This window comes from Oreochromis niloticus, linkage group LG7, assembly GCF_001858045.2.
Source record: "Oreochromis niloticus isolate F11D_XX linkage group LG7, O_niloticus_UMD_NMBU, whole genome shotgun sequence".
Lineage (NCBI taxonomy): Eukaryota > Metazoa > Chordata > Actinopteri > Cichliformes > Cichlidae > Oreochromis > Oreochromis niloticus.
The window spans coordinates 11438646-11457236 of record NC_031972.2 but is presented as its reverse complement, the minus strand read 5'-3'; the positions used below and the strand labels follow the sequence as shown (position 1 = coordinate 11457236).

Below are 18591 nucleotides of genomic sequence, written 5' to 3'. Positions count from 1 at the left end.
GTGGGGGGCTGGACTCTATCTCAGCTGTCACAGGGTGAGAGTTATAGTACACCCTGGACAGGTTTCCAAGGGCTATTACAACCATTCACTCCTATTGTCAATTTAGAATCACAAATTCCACACAGCAAAACCCCAGGCTGGAATCAAAACGAGGCCAGGACTTTCTCACTGTGAGGCGACGGTACCAACCACTGTACCACCATGCTATCCTCATCTAATTGAGATAAATCATATTTCTTGTCACAACTTTCCACACTAACCCAGCATCTTAAATAAATAAAATCATCTTTGTTTTTTTTGGTGAATTGGACTACTACTGCTGTGCTTTGTTTTAATGTTTCATATTTAGTCTTCTTCATATAGACCTCTGATTTCTAAATTGTTACGTAAGGGCAAAAGGTGATATATTCTATATAATGGAATTTCAACCAAATACACTGCTTTGTGCCTTATGTTTAAATGTAAATTGAGACAGAGGAAAATTAATGTAGTTAAAATTTTTCCCCATGCCAGTTATTTTACCACACTGGATGTTCTTTGTTTACAAATGTATGTTTTACAATTATGAACGAATCAAACACTTGAACGTGACTGCGATCTGTTGCTATGCAAGTTAGGAAAAAAACAACAACAAAAAAACCACGTACAAAAATGTCAAATATTACAGATTTTTATTACTGATGTGACATGTTTGAATTTCATAAAGCACTGATCCATTCAATATACCTCTTAAATCTCCACTTTAATGGGCTTCATAGGAGACTCAACAAAGGAAAAAAATGAAGATTGGAGTGAGCACTCGGGTATGAGTTCATTTCCCTTAAAATATTTCACTGTTTAATTCCTTCATGAATAAATTGAGCAGATCCCTTTGACTTCCAAATAACATGTAAAATATAGTTTCTCTTTAACGTATCTGTGATTTCATAAAAGGGGGAAAGCTGCTTTGACACACGTCTTTAGCCTCATTTCTCAATCTTTTCATTTGCCATTCATTTATTCCACCTTCCTGGGTGAGTATAAATGAAGATAAAGTGCCACTACTGTTAACGTTTCCATGAAGGCATCAGCTGTTAAAGCACAAGCACCATCCGCAAAATAGCCTTTTTAAAAAATATATGTAAACACACTCTTCAGCTTAATTACCATTATTTTAAACCATGCACAATTCATGACTTACAGTTTCTAAACAGAGCCTTGATTCATGTTTAAATTTGAGGCCTTGTATAAATGATGCATATAAACACAAACGCACTGACTTCTATTTTGCACATGATGTGTGATGATAATTGGGGTTATTATTGTTGCTTATGCTGAATATGAATATTTTATCTAGGGAAAAAGTGCAAATGTAATGTAAGATTTAGGCTCTTATTGATGGCACAATATATGTATTAATTAAAATACATTTTAATTTATTTTGCTTTTATTTGAAGTGAAAGCTTGTGATGCTGTACATTTTTGTTATAAGTGATTCTAATACAATATTACATTGTCTCTTAGGGTCTATGTTTAATTATAGAAATTATCATATAGATGTAATTTATTATTGCCTGCTATGGTTTGGCTGGTGTTACAAAACTGCAAGTTTGCATGAGCACAATGTGGAGCGTCACGTTTGTCACTGAAAGCATGAAATCAGACTTTATGACAAATGTAAGTTTGTATGTAAGGCTTTGTTTAGATAGTGTAAAATATTAGGGGAATTCCCATGGCACATCTATTCTCTCTTTCACAAAAGAGAAATCTGTGTTAATTGTTAGAGAAAAGGGGTACATAAAAAGAAAAAAGAAGCATCACAAACATAAATATATTCAAATTTCTCAAACAAAATAAAGAGATACTAAGTCAAAACTATAGTGAGTGAAGAGCTTACTATGTCAAAATTATGAAACAATACATCATCATTAAGTTAATAAATTAGAATTAGATTGACTAAAAGAAAATAAAAAAATCGCAGTAATGAACGAAAAGCTCAAGCTTTGATTTACAACTTTTAATCTATGAAAAGATCATTAGTATTATGAAGATCTAATAAATAAAATGGGTTAGCTAAATCTTACAATTTAATTTGTAATTTGTTTAGTCAAATGTATTATATTCATTTACGGTTTTCAGATCGTAAAAACAAGAAATTATTAAGTCAGGTGTTAAATTTATACTAAACCATGATGAGTGAGTAAAAAATGTAAAATAATTCATCAGTAGTAGTTGACTTAAATAAAACTGGAAAAGTTTTATAATGAACTAATTCACCATGCCAAAGCTTTTATATTACCATGAAATTATGGAATATTGCAAACACTGACTTAAAAAGTACAAATATGTGAATTAATGACTCACTAATTCAACTTTAAAGCCGCGATGTTGCTTATGCTGGCTACAAACAACATGTAGCCAGCATTATAGGAGACGTCATGAAATGCTAAAATGCTTAAACCATCCTATAATAGGATAATAGAAACTATGATGACTGGGTAAAAATGCAAAGACAACTTGGGATTATGATGGTCAAAATCTAACTTTCACTTTACACGAGTACTTTAAATTCTCATAACCAAGTGTTTATGCATTCATTCTTTTTAGTCGCAGAAACTGCTGCATTAAATATGAAAACAAAATATCTTCACACCTTCACACAGCTTTAAATTGTGACTGCATGCAACATTTAAACAGAGGCCTCAATTAGATTTTATAGAGCTGCATAGTCTCAACTTGCAAAACGCTGGTGATGGACTGATTAGCTGCCCCCTTGACAGAAATTTGAAATAACTAAATGGGATATTAAAATGTTGCTCTCATTAAAAAACTAGTGACACTCAGGTGTGCAGTCATTTTCCCCCTCGTTTACTCCGGACCTTCAGCTCCTTATCATTTACCACCTGCCAAAACGTTCCACTTTCCACAGTTCAACCTGAGTTTACCCTCTCGCCTGCATGTGAATCCTGTAAAACACTTTCAGGGATTTTTTTTTTTTTTTTTTTTTTAAATGGCAGAATTTGAAGTATACGCTGTATTTTTTCGAAGGACATTAGATTCTTCTTGTTTCTTGCCATCTTCCCACCTCATGTACATGGCATTTCAGCTGCAGTGTGAGTTGCTAGTGTTGGTTTGGTGTGCAGTTGAGTGATGGGAGTGTTAAGAGTTTTAAGTCCCATACGGTGACTACATGTGCTGCAACGCCTCCTGGGCTTGTTCGGTGTACACGTCATCTTTGCCTGCCCACGAGCCAAAGCCGACGTCGAAATGTGCACTGCGCTGCGAGCTCCGCTGCTTGTCACGTGAGAAGAAACTAAACCTGAGACGAGAGAACGGAGAGAAGAAACAGGCGGTGGGTTACAATACCATATATGTAGGGCTAACACTGAGTATGAGCTACATGTAAAGCAGTGTTAGAGTAATGGCAAATTTAACAGACAGAATGCATCACAAGTGAATTATTTTAGTTTTCAATTACGACACCTTCTGTATAATTAGTGTAAACAAATGCCTCTATCTTACATCAGTCGTTTTGTTTGGATATCTGATATTGTTTTCCTTTTGTCATATGTCAAGTTCTGTTGTAACCCTGATTCAAATTAACACAAAACTCTACAAACCACTGAAGGTGAAATAACTATATAGAAACTCTGCTCATTTAAACGTCCCCTTAATTCCAATATGCAATTTTCTTTCCAATTTAACCTTGTCAAGTGAGGTGCTGTGGTGCATTCATCACTACAAAACACTAACACTATTTTTCAGTGATTTTTCCCTCATGAACCTATTACTTTCATCTCTAAAATTCCCTGTCATTTTACCCCCTTTTACCCAGCCCCCTTTTCCTCTTCACCTGCCCTAATACACTATTGTAAAAATTCAAAAATTATAGCAGAAATTATTTCATCTTTTTACTGTAAATTGATCTGGGCAGATGATAAAATATTAAAGCATTAAAAATTAAATGAATCCCTAGTTATGATCTAAAAGCACTTTAGATCAATTTAGTTTGTAAATTCCACACAATCATTTTTAGTGCACATGGTCAGTCAGGATGGTCAGTGAGGGTAAAAGTTGAGACATTAGACTACACACTATTCTGACTGGCTGATTTATTTTTTGCACGATCCTTGGTCGTCTCATTCGACAAACACAATAAGACAGCCCCACAATCAGCCAATCAGAATACTACAAAGGTGCGAAAAGAAAGCAACCCCCTGAACATGCAAAGGGGGTGAAGTCTGTTAGCTGAGACAGTGATGGATTGCAAAGCCAACCAAATATAGAGTCATACAAGTGACATGAGGCGTCTGATTGGCTGTAAAGTGGGGTCATCTGGGATCAAACCAGCCGCTACCATCGGCATTATAGCGGTGAAGATCCTGTTACACAGAGGTAAAGACACGAAAACACACATACATAGGGGATGGGGGAGGACAAGGACCACATCAACCGTTGACCTCTGTCTGAACCCAAACCTCATTAAAGCTCAAAAGATGTCAAGCTGAGTTTATTTTAAACCAAACCGGAAAATAAAATTATGATATTGAATTAAAAAATACAACAAAATCCAAGAACAACTCACAGCACGTTAAAATCCAAAACACAGTGAATGCAACTTAGTTTGAACAGATAAACTGTATAAGCATGCAAACTGCTGCTAATGTTGCCACCATATTGGTATAGCGACACCTCCTGATACATTTAATTAATGTCCCGAATCTTGTACTTACACTTGCTACTGTGCACACTGACAGAGCTGCCATAGAATTAATAAAAAAACTTAACCAGAAAGCTTGTAATAGTCTGCCACACACACTGGAGCAGCCTGGGATTGAATCATTTCTTCCTCCTGAGGCACAGCCGCCTCGTATAAATAATGTAATACATGGTAAAATAAAAAGAACATGTTTTTAACTGCTAAAAAATATTGTAAAAATTACCATTTATTGATATCACCCTAATCTAATAATGTCTGTTTATTTTTTTGGAAAACAATTGTTTTATATTTTGAATACTTTTAGTTTTACATTTATGAAAATATTTACCCTCAGACAGTCACAGGACTTACAGGAATGATATGTACTCTGTATCAGAGAGCTATACAGAGACAGATTAACAGGTAAACAATTTCATTAAAAAAATCTCAACACTAAAAAAAAGACATTCAATTAAATATTACGTTAATAAAATAGTAAAGTGTCCTACAATTAGAATACTTGGAGCTGCTTTTAGCCTTGAGTCCTTGTCACAATGTGACAGCTAATTGGAAACAACCACAGACTCCAGTTTGTACATGGCTGACAAACACAGGATAAATGTATGTTTACTTGTTAGTAGCCCAGCTACCTCTGTAAAGTAAAGTATATATAATATATGGTATCACACGAGGGAAGTGAAGTCTAAAGCTAAAGCTGCCAGCCTGAAACAGCGTCTGGCACTGCTGCTGAAGAGACAAGAACAAGCATGTAATATGCAAATGACTGAGCATGTAGAGACCAAATAATCAACCGCTACTCACAGCATGCAAAGTTCCCATTAATCACAGGAAGCAAGGTTTTCACAGGCAAGTGTTTTCATTAGCAGATGTTACATGAGTGAGAGTATTTGTGTGAGTGTGAGCTCCACATACAGGCGTTTGATTCCCGATTCTGGCTGGGCAGCAGAGCGGGAGCGAGTCCTCAGTTCAGGGGAGGGAGAAGAAGATGGAGTTATAATCTCCTCATCTGCTTCATCACTGCAAACACAGAGACCACCAGAATTACAGAGATCAGGATTACTTTGTCTATGAAGATTTTTTTGGAGTAAATAAATTTTTAACTTAAGGTGCTGGCAGAGGGATGAGCAAAAGATGTGAGGAAAAAAGGGAACAAAAATATGCTTTAGAGAATTTAAATCGGTTGTTAGTCGGATTTTAAAGCTCTGTGGCAACTTGTGTTGGTTGTGAGCAACCCTCCAAGAAAAATATTAAACAATGTGAATGTCTAAAACTAAGAACACATCAAGCAAAGGTTTGTGACCCTTTTCTTCCATCCTATGGTTCATACCAGAAGTGGAGCATTTAGCTTACATGGAGAGTTTTATTTTGGGAAATGACCAGATGATCTATGTCTGTCCTGTATTCAGAATTCCTGTCTCAAAACTGTTTAATCAGAAGTAGACTCACTGTGCAGAGGATGCAACAAGTATATCACAGCTGGGACTTGACTGAACTACTCTCGATGTGAAAAAGCAGTTTGCTAATACAGTTTTTCTAATGCAACAACAACATAAACAGACAAACTATCACCCAGCCATAAATGAAGCCACAGCTGTCAATTTTTGCCAAATCATTAAATATTAAAAAGAATTTTATTTATACATCACCTCTTAATTGGGAAATGCGTATGGTTTCTTTATGGCTTCTTTATGCACTGATTTTTTTCTCTTCATCATCCCACAACAAGTCTATCCCTTGTGGAGGGACTGAATATTTCTTTACTCAGTCCCTCCACCCATACTTATGATATGGTGGACACCAATAACATAACTTGCCAAAGTATCACAATAATCTTACGGCCTGCACCTTAAAAAACAAATCCGAAAAGGCTTCACAAGCACATAAACAAAAGTCTGAAAGTCGAAGTAAAAGCAGAGATAACAGTACAAGAAACACGAGGCTAAAATATAACTGTGCTGCTAAGTAACAGAGCATAAACATGAAAGAATATAATAATTAAACTGAAAACAGCTACAAATAAGTGCAATTGTAACATATATTAATGAGGAAACAGCAACTTAAAGCACTCAGCAAAGAAGCTGGCCCTGTGTGGTCTGACTTAGAAAACAAACTTCTAAATCCTGTTGATGCTTTAAGCGCACGATAAACACTGTTTTGTGCAGCTCGTAAATATCTGTCTCCACAGGAGGTGGGTAATTGTCAATATTAACACGTTTAACACCTATATGTACCTTTTATAGTAGGCCAGCTCCTCCTGCAGCAGGAACACTTTGGCCTTTAGCTCATTCCGCTCATGCAGGACATCCCTCAGCTCCTGCAGGGTGAATCTGGGCCTGTTGGGGTCCTTTGGATCCAGGCCCCCTGACTCCTCCTCACACAGCGCCTCCTGCCAAGAGAAAAATGCATTACACAGAGTAAAGTAAACCAGAGAACAGAAGGGAAGAGGCAGGGGCGGGGAGTGAGGATACCTTAGTGAAATATTGGAACACAGCAGGCATGTCTTCATCGCACATCGCCTCCTGGTGGCAAATGTTTAACTACAAGTCAGACACAGGGCCTTTTTGTTCCAATGCATTGGTTTAGTTCAGACTTCACCCCAGTCTGTGAACTAAAATGCTGTTAGCTTTTTTAACTCAGCAAAGAGAAATTCACTGAGTGTTAAAGGAAAACACCTGAAACACATGCAGCGGACACGAGGCACTCATGCACAATTCTACTCTAAAATGTCCAAAATTCTCATGTTTTTCAGGATTCTCTATACAATCTCAAAGTCCAACTGGAATCACATGTTTCTTCAAACTTTTTAAACATTAGAGATTATCTGAATATGTGTGCAAATGAATAAAAAAATGGTTTTGTGATGCGCTTTAGCTCAGCCACTCCTGACTTTGTTGTCTGCTCCAGACATTTTCAGCTCACTATCTTATTACTTAATGTTTTCTTTATTTTGTGTACAGCGCTTTGTGACTGCCTGTCTACAAAAAAGCGCTTAATAAATAAACCTTACTTACTTACTTATATTTTTTCTTTCATTTAAAACCAAATAGTACAGATTATTTCATGTGGTCGAACTGACAAATGCTTATTGTCTAGCAGCCCCGATGCTAAAGTGAGACCATCTTTGCATCTTGCTGGTTAATGTCAAGCAGCAACAGCAAGAAATGTTTGCATAACTTTGGATAACTTGTAACCACTGATTGTACACCAAGGTGAACAGATAGGCATCTCAATAGAGTTGGGCCAGCTCCTGAAGGCTGATGGCTGTCTTGGTCATAAAACAGTAGTTTTGGGGACTGATGAAGTGAAAAGGACCAACCTGCAGATGTGAGTCAGGCGTGGTCTGTGGCTTATTTTCTCATTTATCAGGGATCAAAGAGCCAGAACACACAGACCTGTTTGACTCACTGAGAGCAAACAGTAGTAAAGACAATGGTGCATGTACATCTTCCACCGCAGCCGTCTAGTGCGCTTATTTGGCTCAGATTCAGTGTCACTGTGACAACAGATTTATCGGCATGACTCCACCTTTGTTTAGCACGTCAGATGTTTCCATCGGTGTGCTGAATACTGCTGAGCGGCTAAAAAAACTCAACCATGAGCTTTCATGTCATTAGCTGCGCCAACTGGCTAGTTAGAGCTGTCATTCATTTATCATTTATGAAATTTTTCTGAATGTGTTTTAATGTGTTTCGAAACATAACATCAATCGTAGTTAATATAAAAGTCTTAAATGTAGCTACATTAAAAAAATAACATTGTAGTACTCTTGTTTTTTTTTTTATTCTTTCTTGCCACTATTACAGCAGAGAAATAAAAAAGAAACACTTAATTGTAGCTTTTTCTGCTGTCTGTGTTTCAATCTCAGGGTGCATGAAAGGACAGATTCAAGTGTTGTTAGAGGCTGGACTCTTGCAGTATTCTATATTTAGAGGGGTCATGAGCGCACTTGTCCAGAAAGTCACTTAGCTGTTGAGAGGAAATCCTACTGATACTCTGTTAGCTTTTTGACACCCATGCAGAGTCGTTTCAGCACAGTCCACACGTCACAGAAATGTTAGTCTACTATCTTCCTAGGCTAATGTTCCTCTGGGAGGAGTGCAGGTTTGGAGTTAGAGTCAGGACAATCACATCACATCACTCTAGTGCTAATCAGCACATTTGCATTACCCAAAGCAACACTGCATCGTCCTCAGCATCCTCGTGTGCCTCTGGGCCGAGGGAACCACACAGAGGCCACGATACACCATCAACCCCCCCGGGTGTCAGCTCTGAGGAGCCCTCAGCCCCCACCAACACTGTAGCAATTTTACCACACTGGCGAGGTAAAAGACAATTTGTGAGACATATAATAAACTATTGAGTTGCTCTGAGGATTTGTGCACCTACAGTTCAGATAAAAGATGGTGGTTTGAACAACTGCATGTGAAAATGATCAGATCTGTTATACAATGCAAACGATTTGCATAACATGCTAGTTTGTTTGCTCATTTCTCGCAACAAGCCAAGAGAAGATCAAACTAAATGGTTAGCTTCAAACAAAGACTGGAAGATGGGGGAAACTTCCAATAATGTTTTTTTAATTATTTTTTGCCATCATTTTCTGTTCCAATGTATGTCCAAAATTCCAATACCTCAGGCTTCAGACCACCCTAACTAAAGAATTTTTTCTGTGTTTGGCTCTGTATCACATTATGACAATGGATATTCCTAATATGGTCATCTCACAGAGGCCCCACCTACTTGCTAGTACAAAACTTCTGTGTTTTGTTTGCAAAGGGCAGTGAAGAGGAATTTGGGGGAATTTAGCAAAAAACATCTTGTTTCACACAGAGAATGACCTGAGGGGCTTCACCAAGGCCCAGCATATTATAAAGAAGGATTATTTAACTATATAACATACAAAGAGTACAAAAATCAAGAAATATAGAGCTTGTGTAATAGGTCCACGTTAAAGTAAGCAATGTGTACTATTATCTGTAAAAAAAACTAAAGTGTGAAAACAAAAAGTTATTTTCAGTTTTCCATGTGCTCTGTTACCTCTGCAGGTGAAGGAGGCTGAGGTGGGGGCTCATCTGGGTTCTGAGCAGTCAGCTCTCCTTGAAGCCGTTCCCTTAAGCGTGCAGCTTCTTGCCGAAGAGCAGCAACTTCCTGTCCCCGAGCCTGAGCACTGGCCTCTAGCTCAACCTTCTGTTCAATGAGAGCTTTCCCTTGAGCTTCTACCACAGAGATTTTATGGCGCAGGTCATGGTTGATTTTCATAAGTCGAGACTGTTGCTGCTGGAGCTGGAGAAAAAAAGAGAGAGAATGGGCTGCATGGTCTCGCGTAGCATGTTGGAAGCTAGAAGTGTTTCCCGTTTCTCAGAACTGCCACACAGGAGGGAAAAGCCAGCCACCAAAGGTAAGAGCACACATTTTCAGGCAATCTCTCTGAGGAGATATTGATTGTGCTGTACTGGGTGACACACAAACCATTAGTGGGTGTGAGGGGGTTTCTAAAGCCACAGAACAAATGAATGGCTGAATCCATGGACAAGTGAAATAATAGAAATGACTAAAATGGAAATTCACTGTTAGGATCTTAAAATACCTGAGCCTTAGCCATTTCAGAGTGAGAGTGCCTAGGCTGCCTTTCCCAGCATGACATCAAAGGAAACCAAATGAGTGACATCTGACTACTCAACTTCACTGTATATCTAAAGTAAGTTTCACAATGTGGAAAATCTTGGACTAAAGAACATTTTGAAGTCTCACAATGCACATTATTTTTCTACCTACCCATGCGTACAGAATCACATGACTCCTGAAACGTTCAGGAACCTTTACTGTGCGCATGCATCAGCAAAACAACATGATTGGCTAATATGTTTCCTGTTTTGAATGTTTAACTGTAGTATCACATACTATCACATAGTTCTGTGTTGTGTCTTATCTGCCTATCCAAGTTTTTTTTCTTCAGATCTCTAGTAGCTATTTTGGTGTCTCATCTGTTCTCTGCTGTCTCTCATCCTGCTCACAGTAAACAGGCCGGTTATAACAAGAATAACTGTTCCCTAAACTGTACTTTTTGGTCATAATTAGATCATTAACCCATGTTAACTATCAATTTACTATACACATAAGCACATGCCTTGGTATTAGTCTTATCTATGATGTTGTATACAGCTGTATTCACAAGCTAAAGTGTGAGCTGCTGTTATTTATATTAGTAATGGTTTAGTTTTCTGACAAAGATTTGGAAAACCAGTAGATCAATAGTAGATTAGCTGACTTGCTAAAGAATCTTCTTCATCAACATCCTGAACTTGAGGCCACAGCATTTTTACGTTCCCTTTATCCACCACCTCATCCAGGACTCATCCATCCTTTTTAAAAAGTGCCTCCATATTCATAGCAGAGCTATGACAAAAGGCCAAAAGATGAGTTCTGTAACCTCTTCTGTAACATGTATAACCTCTGTCACTCTGAGAGAACCAAAAACCTGCATATTTGCATTTTGCACCAATACATTTTGGCATGACTGGAATTACAGATCAACAGATCCAGGGCTTTTCTGAAAAGCCATCTTGTGAAATTCTACATGTTTATTGAAGAAATTTTAGTCCTCTATGTGAGCTTCTGACTCGTTGACCTTTTCCAGATCTATGGCCATGTCTTCAATTTGCTACACAATCCAGACTGGTCTGTAGTGATGTCCTTTGCATGACCTTTACTCTGGCTTGTTCACATTACACTGTCGCGTTTAGGTGGGGTCTCTTTGTTATCTGAAACCTAATCTATACAAAAGAAATACAGCCACACAAAACACATCAAACACCCTGCATCTGATAAAGAGAGACTTTGTAAATTATACATGTAGGCTATTTGTTTTTGAGACTGGTATGATCCACTTCAAAGGTTTGAAGTTCTTTATCAAGATAAAGAACTTAAATTATTTGAGACTTTGCACAAATTATGTAAGAAAATAAACAAATACTTTGCTCATTTCCAGGGTTTCCTAGCCTATGTTGAGGTGGGAAGCTAGAAATTGAAGGTGGGGAACTCGGGCACTCTGATAATCTTAAGATTATTATTTTTTCTGTTCTTTCCCTGAGCTTTTTAACCTTTTTTTAAACAGTAAAACACTGGCAGCAAATATATGTCTCCTCAATACTGAGCCAAAACAGTTGCTGCTCATCTCCATCTAACCAGGCCTCTGTTATATTTAAAATATAGAAAATATCTGAATTCTTTATAATTCACACAGGAAGAAAAAAAACAGCCTCTTCTCATTGAGGCACCAAGTTTGTGTCCTTACTGCTTCTATGTCCTCATTTTTCAGAGTGAGCTCACGGTCCTTGGCTCGAATCTCATCTCTCTGCTTGTCCACCACTTCTTTGAGCTTCTTCATCACCTGCCTCTCCCTTTCTGACATACCTGGAAACGGGTGACAGAGGAAAAAAATTGTCAACCATAAAAATAAACAGGACAGATAGATTTTTCATCTGGGCTGACAGGCAGACGTGAGCTCTGATTTGTGTGTGAGGCTTGCAGGTGTGCTTGTACACTGAAGCTGGTCTGTGCGTCAGGGTGACTGTGGCCTCTGTGTGAGACCACGGAGAAGCCTCTGACGCAGGGATGAGACTGGCTCACCATTAACACAGAGAAGGCTCCCTTTGTTTGTGTTTGTATCTGAGTGTGGTACTGCGTGCACAGCAGAGAGAGATAGAGGGACACACATGAGAAACGTATCGAGGGCAAACGGACAAGCTTCGGACCACACGCGGCACAAACTTTAACTGAATTTCCAGGAAAATCAGCAAAAGACAAGCTGTTTCATGCTCTGCTGTGATGTAAACATTACTAGGTATCAGCAGGTTTCGAGTGGTAGCATGCAGACTCCCAACACTGAAGCAGGAGTCTGTTGTTTGAAATTATTATTAGGCACATGCTCACAGTGTTAGTAAAAAAAAAATTACCCATGTACATGTTTCAGAAATCCGATGGTAACTGCAAAGCTCTTTGTAGGACCAATGCACAACCACACTGTTCCTGAAAAGTGATGGCAATGAGCCTACTTTTGACTCGATTCAATCTTGGTCTCAAAGATTTGCGTATAGGGCAGTAACATTTCTAAACACTTATTAGTGAATAACACATATTAATAATAATGTTTTAAAGCAACTGACTTGTAAGTCATTCACATTCTCAGTCACTTGTAAACTGGTGTGTATCATGAAAAAATATAACACATTTTCTTTTTCTTTTAAGGTAGACAGTACTTTGCTTTGATGGAGCCCCACATCCTCACCCTCATGCCTCTGCAGCTCCTCCTCGCTCATGGGGTCTTTCATGGACATGTTGGTGAGAAGGGTTTTGTTCTCTTCCTGCAGCTGAGCAATCTGGGAGAGCAAATCCTGAGCTTCTCCCCTCCACACATCCTCCACCAGCTCCAACTCCTGCGCTCAGACACATACGCACATACTGTTATGCTGTACATATATCACTACTGATCACATTTGTTATGGCCCAGTAACACTAGAGTAAAAAACTAGGAAGGCCTGATTGCATTGAGATTTTTTGCTGCCTGAGGTTGACTGCAAGGTGATTGTACATAAAAGCAATATTACCAAGCACTTATGTACAGACCTGCTTCCCTGGTTCAAAGGAACCATTTCAAAGCTAACAAGATCACAATTTCAGTGCAAACATTCGCAATAATTTTGGTTGTGTAATGGGAGGATCAACCCATTGCTCCACTTTGGTCCTGACTATCTCAACAAAAACTGGATGGACATAGTTTCTACAAGCATTTATGGTGCCCAGAGGAAGACCGGCATTACAAAACAAAACTGGCACTGCTGTGGTCTTCTGAGTTTTTCCTCTGTGTGGTTTATGCGCATGTGTAAGAAAAAGAAATCTCAACATCTGTAACTTTCAGAATGTACTGCAGTAATTTGCTTTTAAAGAACACAATCGTCAAATCAAAGAGTAATGCGTTAATGACAAAAGCCTATAAAACACAGTCGAACTGTCTTGCTTTAAATTGTGGACAAATTTTGGCAGATACCAAAAACGAAACATCTTCTTCAAGTCAGTCACTCAGACCTTAAATGATTCATATAGCAACTGGAAAACCAGGAACAAACAGGAAACAGGAAGTATGAGTCATTCTGTTCATATTGTTAAAGCAGCCGCATTAACAAGAATGCATAATTTGCTGTTTGTACTTCATTTTTCCAGTGTACCTGTGAATGAATAGGTAAACATCACTATTACTTTAAAAATGTGATGCATGTTTTTCAGATGTGATTCCATATTTAAATCTTTATTATCAATGATATCAGAGGTGACTGTATCCAAATCGTTGTTGGACAGCTAGTTATGATTCTGAGCAAAAGTAAGAGTTACAGTCATCAACAAGAGAGAATTTGAAAGACTTTTTAAGGATTGTAAACATGCAAAATTTGACACATTGGTTGCTACCATGATGGAAGGTACCACGGGAGGCTACGCAGACTGTGCACGGGAGGTGTGGAAATGACAGATTCTGTGGACATGTGCCATTCCACACTGCTCCGAGGCCTGCTGTAATCAGTTTCATTGATTTTAGTGGAAGCTTAGTATGGGAGCATGTGCACTACACATGGGCAACATATGCTACATATTCAGTCATTGGGTTCATGAAAAAAACAAAACAAAAAAAACCCACACAAAGTTTTATTATATACACTGCTGCACAACTCTTACATTAGCTTTTATATACACAAAAGAAAACTGTGCACAGAGCCAATAAACACTACACCACATATTTTCACTGTGGATGTGAGCTTTTCATTTCCATGTGAAAACGGTGCTGGCTTCAAATGGCCTGTGAGTTGCAGCACAAACAGCCTTCTCCACTTTATCACGGTCACGAGACAGTTAATATGTGAACCAGTGGCTCAGTCACTGTCACGAGAAACTGACACACTAACTTTTTTTATAGCGCTGAGCAGTCTGAGTGTCCGGTTTATTTCAAACCCCAAACATAGGATCTACTTTTAGATTCACAAAGATGGAAAATAAATGAAAACATTTAAAGCTCGATGCTTTAATGCACTGCATTTATATTTTACTTGACCATTTCATAATACTTTACATTTAGATTCGAAAGGGAAATGTACTTTTTACTCAATTCCTTTATGTCTGCTAGCTATAGCTACTTTCAGATTATATACAAATATATAATTGCCTTATAAAATACAGCACGTGGTTAAGGATGATTTTTTTTCCTTTCATGGTGTATGAATACATTTTTACTCCATAAATTGTTTTTAGTGGCTCTTGAACCATTGGAAAAAGAAACCCATTCCTAGACATTTCTAAAGTTTACCCAACTCCTACACCAATGAATATGAATTAATAATTTATACTCACCTCACTACCACACTGGATGAATCTACATCTAGATTTAGAATAAGCACTATCTGTATGTAAAGTCATTTCAACCACTGGAGCTCCACCTCGACCAACTTCAGCCACAGACTGTATTTAAAACTGGACATAATGATCAAGGATTTGATCTGACAGGAGTGCTTGATGATACTACGTACAGCCATACTGTGACACTGTATTCATACAATCAAAGTAAGCCTCACCCCAAACCTGATTTGTCATTTTTACTTTAAATATTACTAGAATTTACTAAATTAACATCATCTGTTATTAAATGAGACTTGAAAAAGGCAATTCAGATCATAAGTTCACAAAGTAAGTGTTTGCCAAGATCATAAATCATGTCAGAAACAGGATCACTTTATCGTAGACTTCTTTCCAATCTAACTTAAGTTTGAAACCAGAGTCACTGCCCCCTGCTATCTATTAAAAAAAGTAAAGGTTTAGAAATTTCACCTCCTGCTTCACTTCTTAGAGCTTATGTCCACCATTTATTCTGGCTGAAACACAAAAATGCTACTTACTATGGCTGCAGCTATGATGTTTTAATTTTTTGACTATTTTGTGCATTTCTATTTAGTGTTATACATTAATAATGTGCACTAAAAGCATTTTATACATGTTTTACTTCAGTACTTGCTTTTATTTAAATATAATGAAAAAAGGCTCTTTTAGCAGGTTATCCTTCCTGTTATAGGATTTTTACTTAAGTAATTGTTACCACTATCCACGTGCCTTGTAATGCTTTTATAGATATTTTACTGTTTGTTGTGTTCTTTTGTTTTTTCTATGGTTGAGTGCAAAATATTACTATACAACATTGACTGTAATGGATCATATTAATACTCTGTGTACTTGTGTGTGTGTGTGTGTGGGGGGGGGGGTGTTGTTGTTGTTGTTGTTGTTGTTCAACTTATTTAACATTGTTTAGCATCCAAAACTTTCTTGTGCCTGATTCATTTTAGAGTAGAGTGACACTTACTACTTTGACTCGGGTCACATTATAAATGCAGGACATTTTACTGTGGTATTAGTATCGTCTTAGGAAGACGATCTGAACACGTCCTGACCTACACGGATCAAAAACATAGTATGACAGTCACTGACAAATTAAATCTTGATTTCCACTTTTATTCTGTAGAGCAGAGAGTGATTGGCTCTGTGGCTGTGCAGTGTGAGACCTTTCTGTGCCTCTTCTCCTTCTCCAGCCGGTCTATGCGCTCCAGACGCAGCTTGTCCAGCTCCAGCCTCAGCTCTTCGGTCTCCGGGCTGATGCTGCTGCGACTCACCATCACCTCCAGGATCTCCAGGACCCGCACCACTTTGGGCATGAGCCTAGACAGAGCCTCGCAGCCATACTGGTCTATGATCCGCTCAAACTCCTGCCCCACCACTGCGGCGATGTCATACACGTCCATCACCGTGAGGTCAGCCACATTTTTCTCCAGGGCCGACCCGAAGTCCTCCATGTCGAGATATTTTGTCCCTCCCCGGTTTCCTATTATGTTCCCTTCGCCGCAACAAACTTCCTCCCCCGTGAAGAACAAGCCTGCTAAGTTACGCTTTATGTCCTCAGCTTGATAAGCGGTGTCCAGAGACTCCTTAAAGCAGCATATAACACTGAAACTATTGCGTATCCATCACTAGCGGCTCAGTCCAGCCTTCCGTTTGATTTTTTTGAGATACATATCGCCTAAGTCCCATCGCTGTCCTGCTGGAGCTGCGGTGCCCCTGTAAGCTAGCAGCTACCGCTGTCAACCACTACAAAAGTAAACTTCACAATTTCGGCAGCACGTTTCAAAATAAAACCCGCAAGGAGAAAGATATTCCAACCTCTTCTCATATATTTATAATTGAGATGTTTTAACTAATGCAAAGCAAAGCAATGTGCTTTTTAACAAATAAAAACAAGATTCCAAAACGTTACTTTTAAGTAAAGATGTAAAAACCATTTAATTCTATTCTTATACAACGAAAAGTAAAGGCTCATTCATTAGAGTAACATTAGAAGCACACTTATCATCGACTCCTGTATATCAAAATGAGCCTTTCCAAAATTAAATAGCTTCCAGCTGAACACGAAGAAACAACTGCTATGACTTTATGGTCAAAACATCTGTGTATGGTGTTGAAGAAAGATCAACAGAATCTTAACACGGGGCCGAGTCATCCTTTCAGGTAATACCTGAAAGCGACGCCTTAAGAACTTCTTATTTAAAATGGTGGCCTGGCAAAAGGGAGTGTGGGTAAGGCTAAAATTAAATATGAAACACTGAAAGCGCCTACCTTAGAAAATTTCAACATACCCCGAAGTAACACGTGGTGAAACGCTGATATATTTTGCATCACCATGTCATTAGTAATACCATGGTATGGTGATGGTATAGTAATACCATCACTTTTTGCATGTGCTGTTCATGAGGGCCCATGACCTACTGTATCCACTGCTGTTCTTATGCAGATCAATAGTCTTATCTCAATGGACAAAACAATAATTTAACAGTGCATCAGGTTTATACAGAGTACCAGTTGTGATTACACTGTTGCCTTGTACCGTTTATTAGTGCTTTTATTTTGAATATGATGAAGTCGAACGCCGGTTGCCTTTCCCTAACTTTACTTCCTGTTTGGTCCCTGCGTGAATCACAGTGGCTACTTCCATAGTGGTGAGGTTGCAGTTTGTATTGCGCATGACTGAAATAAGAGACGGACGAGGTTGCTGTGTGAATATATTACAGCACGAAGAGACGATTAACGCCTAAAACAACGCATCACGTACCTAGAGTCTACCTAGAGTCTTTGAACATTTAATGAATCACTGACAACAGAAATAACAGAACTACATTCATATTTACTGACGTCATATTATATGCATTGTAACACTGGGTTATAATAACAATAATAGGAACAATGATATATAAAGAAATATTTCTAAATGTTAACAAAGAAGAAAAAACAAACCAGCAATCTAAACATTTAGATTTGTAAATTTTCTGTCAACAAATCTGTTGACAAATTGTCCCAGGTTTACTTTACACCAGACACTCATACTGAAGTCAGTTAAATGTATATATGAAGATCTTGCTGTGAGGCAACAGTGCTAACCACCGTGTTGCCCATTTCTACAGTCTTTGGGGGAGCTGAAATTAGCTGAGGCTAAGAAGGATATGTGTTTTGCGGAAAGAGTTAGAGAACTGGATTAACTCTGCTACTTGAGGGCTTGAGTGGCTGAGGACCAGGAAGGGTCATTGTGCAGGTAAGCAAGTTTCTGGAAAGTCCTTCACCTTATAGGTGCTAGATTCTGGTGATAAGCAGCTGATGGTGCATTCAGATTTCCTCGGAGCAGCATGAAGAGAACAGGAGAGGTTTGGCACAGACTGGCAACAAGGTAACAAAGTTAGTCAATGTAAAGCAGAGACATAGCAAAGACAATCTGGCAGAGATCTGCTACACCATCCAGCCCTCAGGTATGAGAAGGA

General features: G+C 38.4%; 1 protein-coding gene across 6 annotated transcripts; it reads right to left on the bottom strand.

Moving 5' to 3' along the window:
* Positions 1–654: 654 nt before the first annotated feature.
* On the bottom strand, positions 655–16885 carry rilpl1 (Rab interacting lysosomal protein-like 1). 6 transcript variants are annotated; one of them, XM_005459645.4, is made up of 10 exons: positions 16294–16885; positions 12987–13134; positions 11994–12112; positions 9737–9982; positions 8867–9013; positions 7168–7218; positions 6931–7085; positions 5612–5716; positions 4274–4361; positions 3160–3298 (listed from the first exon to the last, which is right to left on the bottom strand). In XM_005459645.4, the coding sequence occupies exons 1-10, from the start codon at positions 16579–16581 to the stop codon at positions 3293–3295; spliced, it is 1353 nt and encodes a 450-aa protein (XP_005459702.1). In that variant the 5' UTR covers positions 16582–16885; the 3' UTR covers positions 3160–3292. The 6 variants fall into 6 exon arrangements, with proteins under 6 accessions (XP_005459701.1, XP_005459703.1, XP_025764541.1 ...); XM_005459644.4 differs by lacking the exon at positions 4274–4361 and having other exon boundaries at positions 655–3298; positions 16294–16884; XM_019360702.2 differs by lacking the exon at positions 3160–3298 and having other exon boundaries at positions 4268–4361.
* Positions 16886–18591: the final 1706 nt, after the last annotated feature.

Excerpts from the sequence above, each read along its gene's own strand:
- rilpl1 (XM_005459644.4), bottom strand. The coding sequence starts at position 16,581 with ATGGAGGACTTCGGGTCGGCCCTGGAGAAAAATGTGGCTGACCTCACG. Across the intron at positions 13,135-16,293 it reads AGGAGAAGAGGCACAGAAAG|GAGTTGGAGCTGGTGGAGGA; the intron begins GTCTCACACTGC and ends GTCTGAGCGCAG. Across the intron at positions 7,086-7,167 it reads TGTTCCAATATTTCACTAAG|GAGGCGCTGTGTGAGGAGGA; the intron begins GTATCCTCACTC and ends TTCTCTTGGCAG.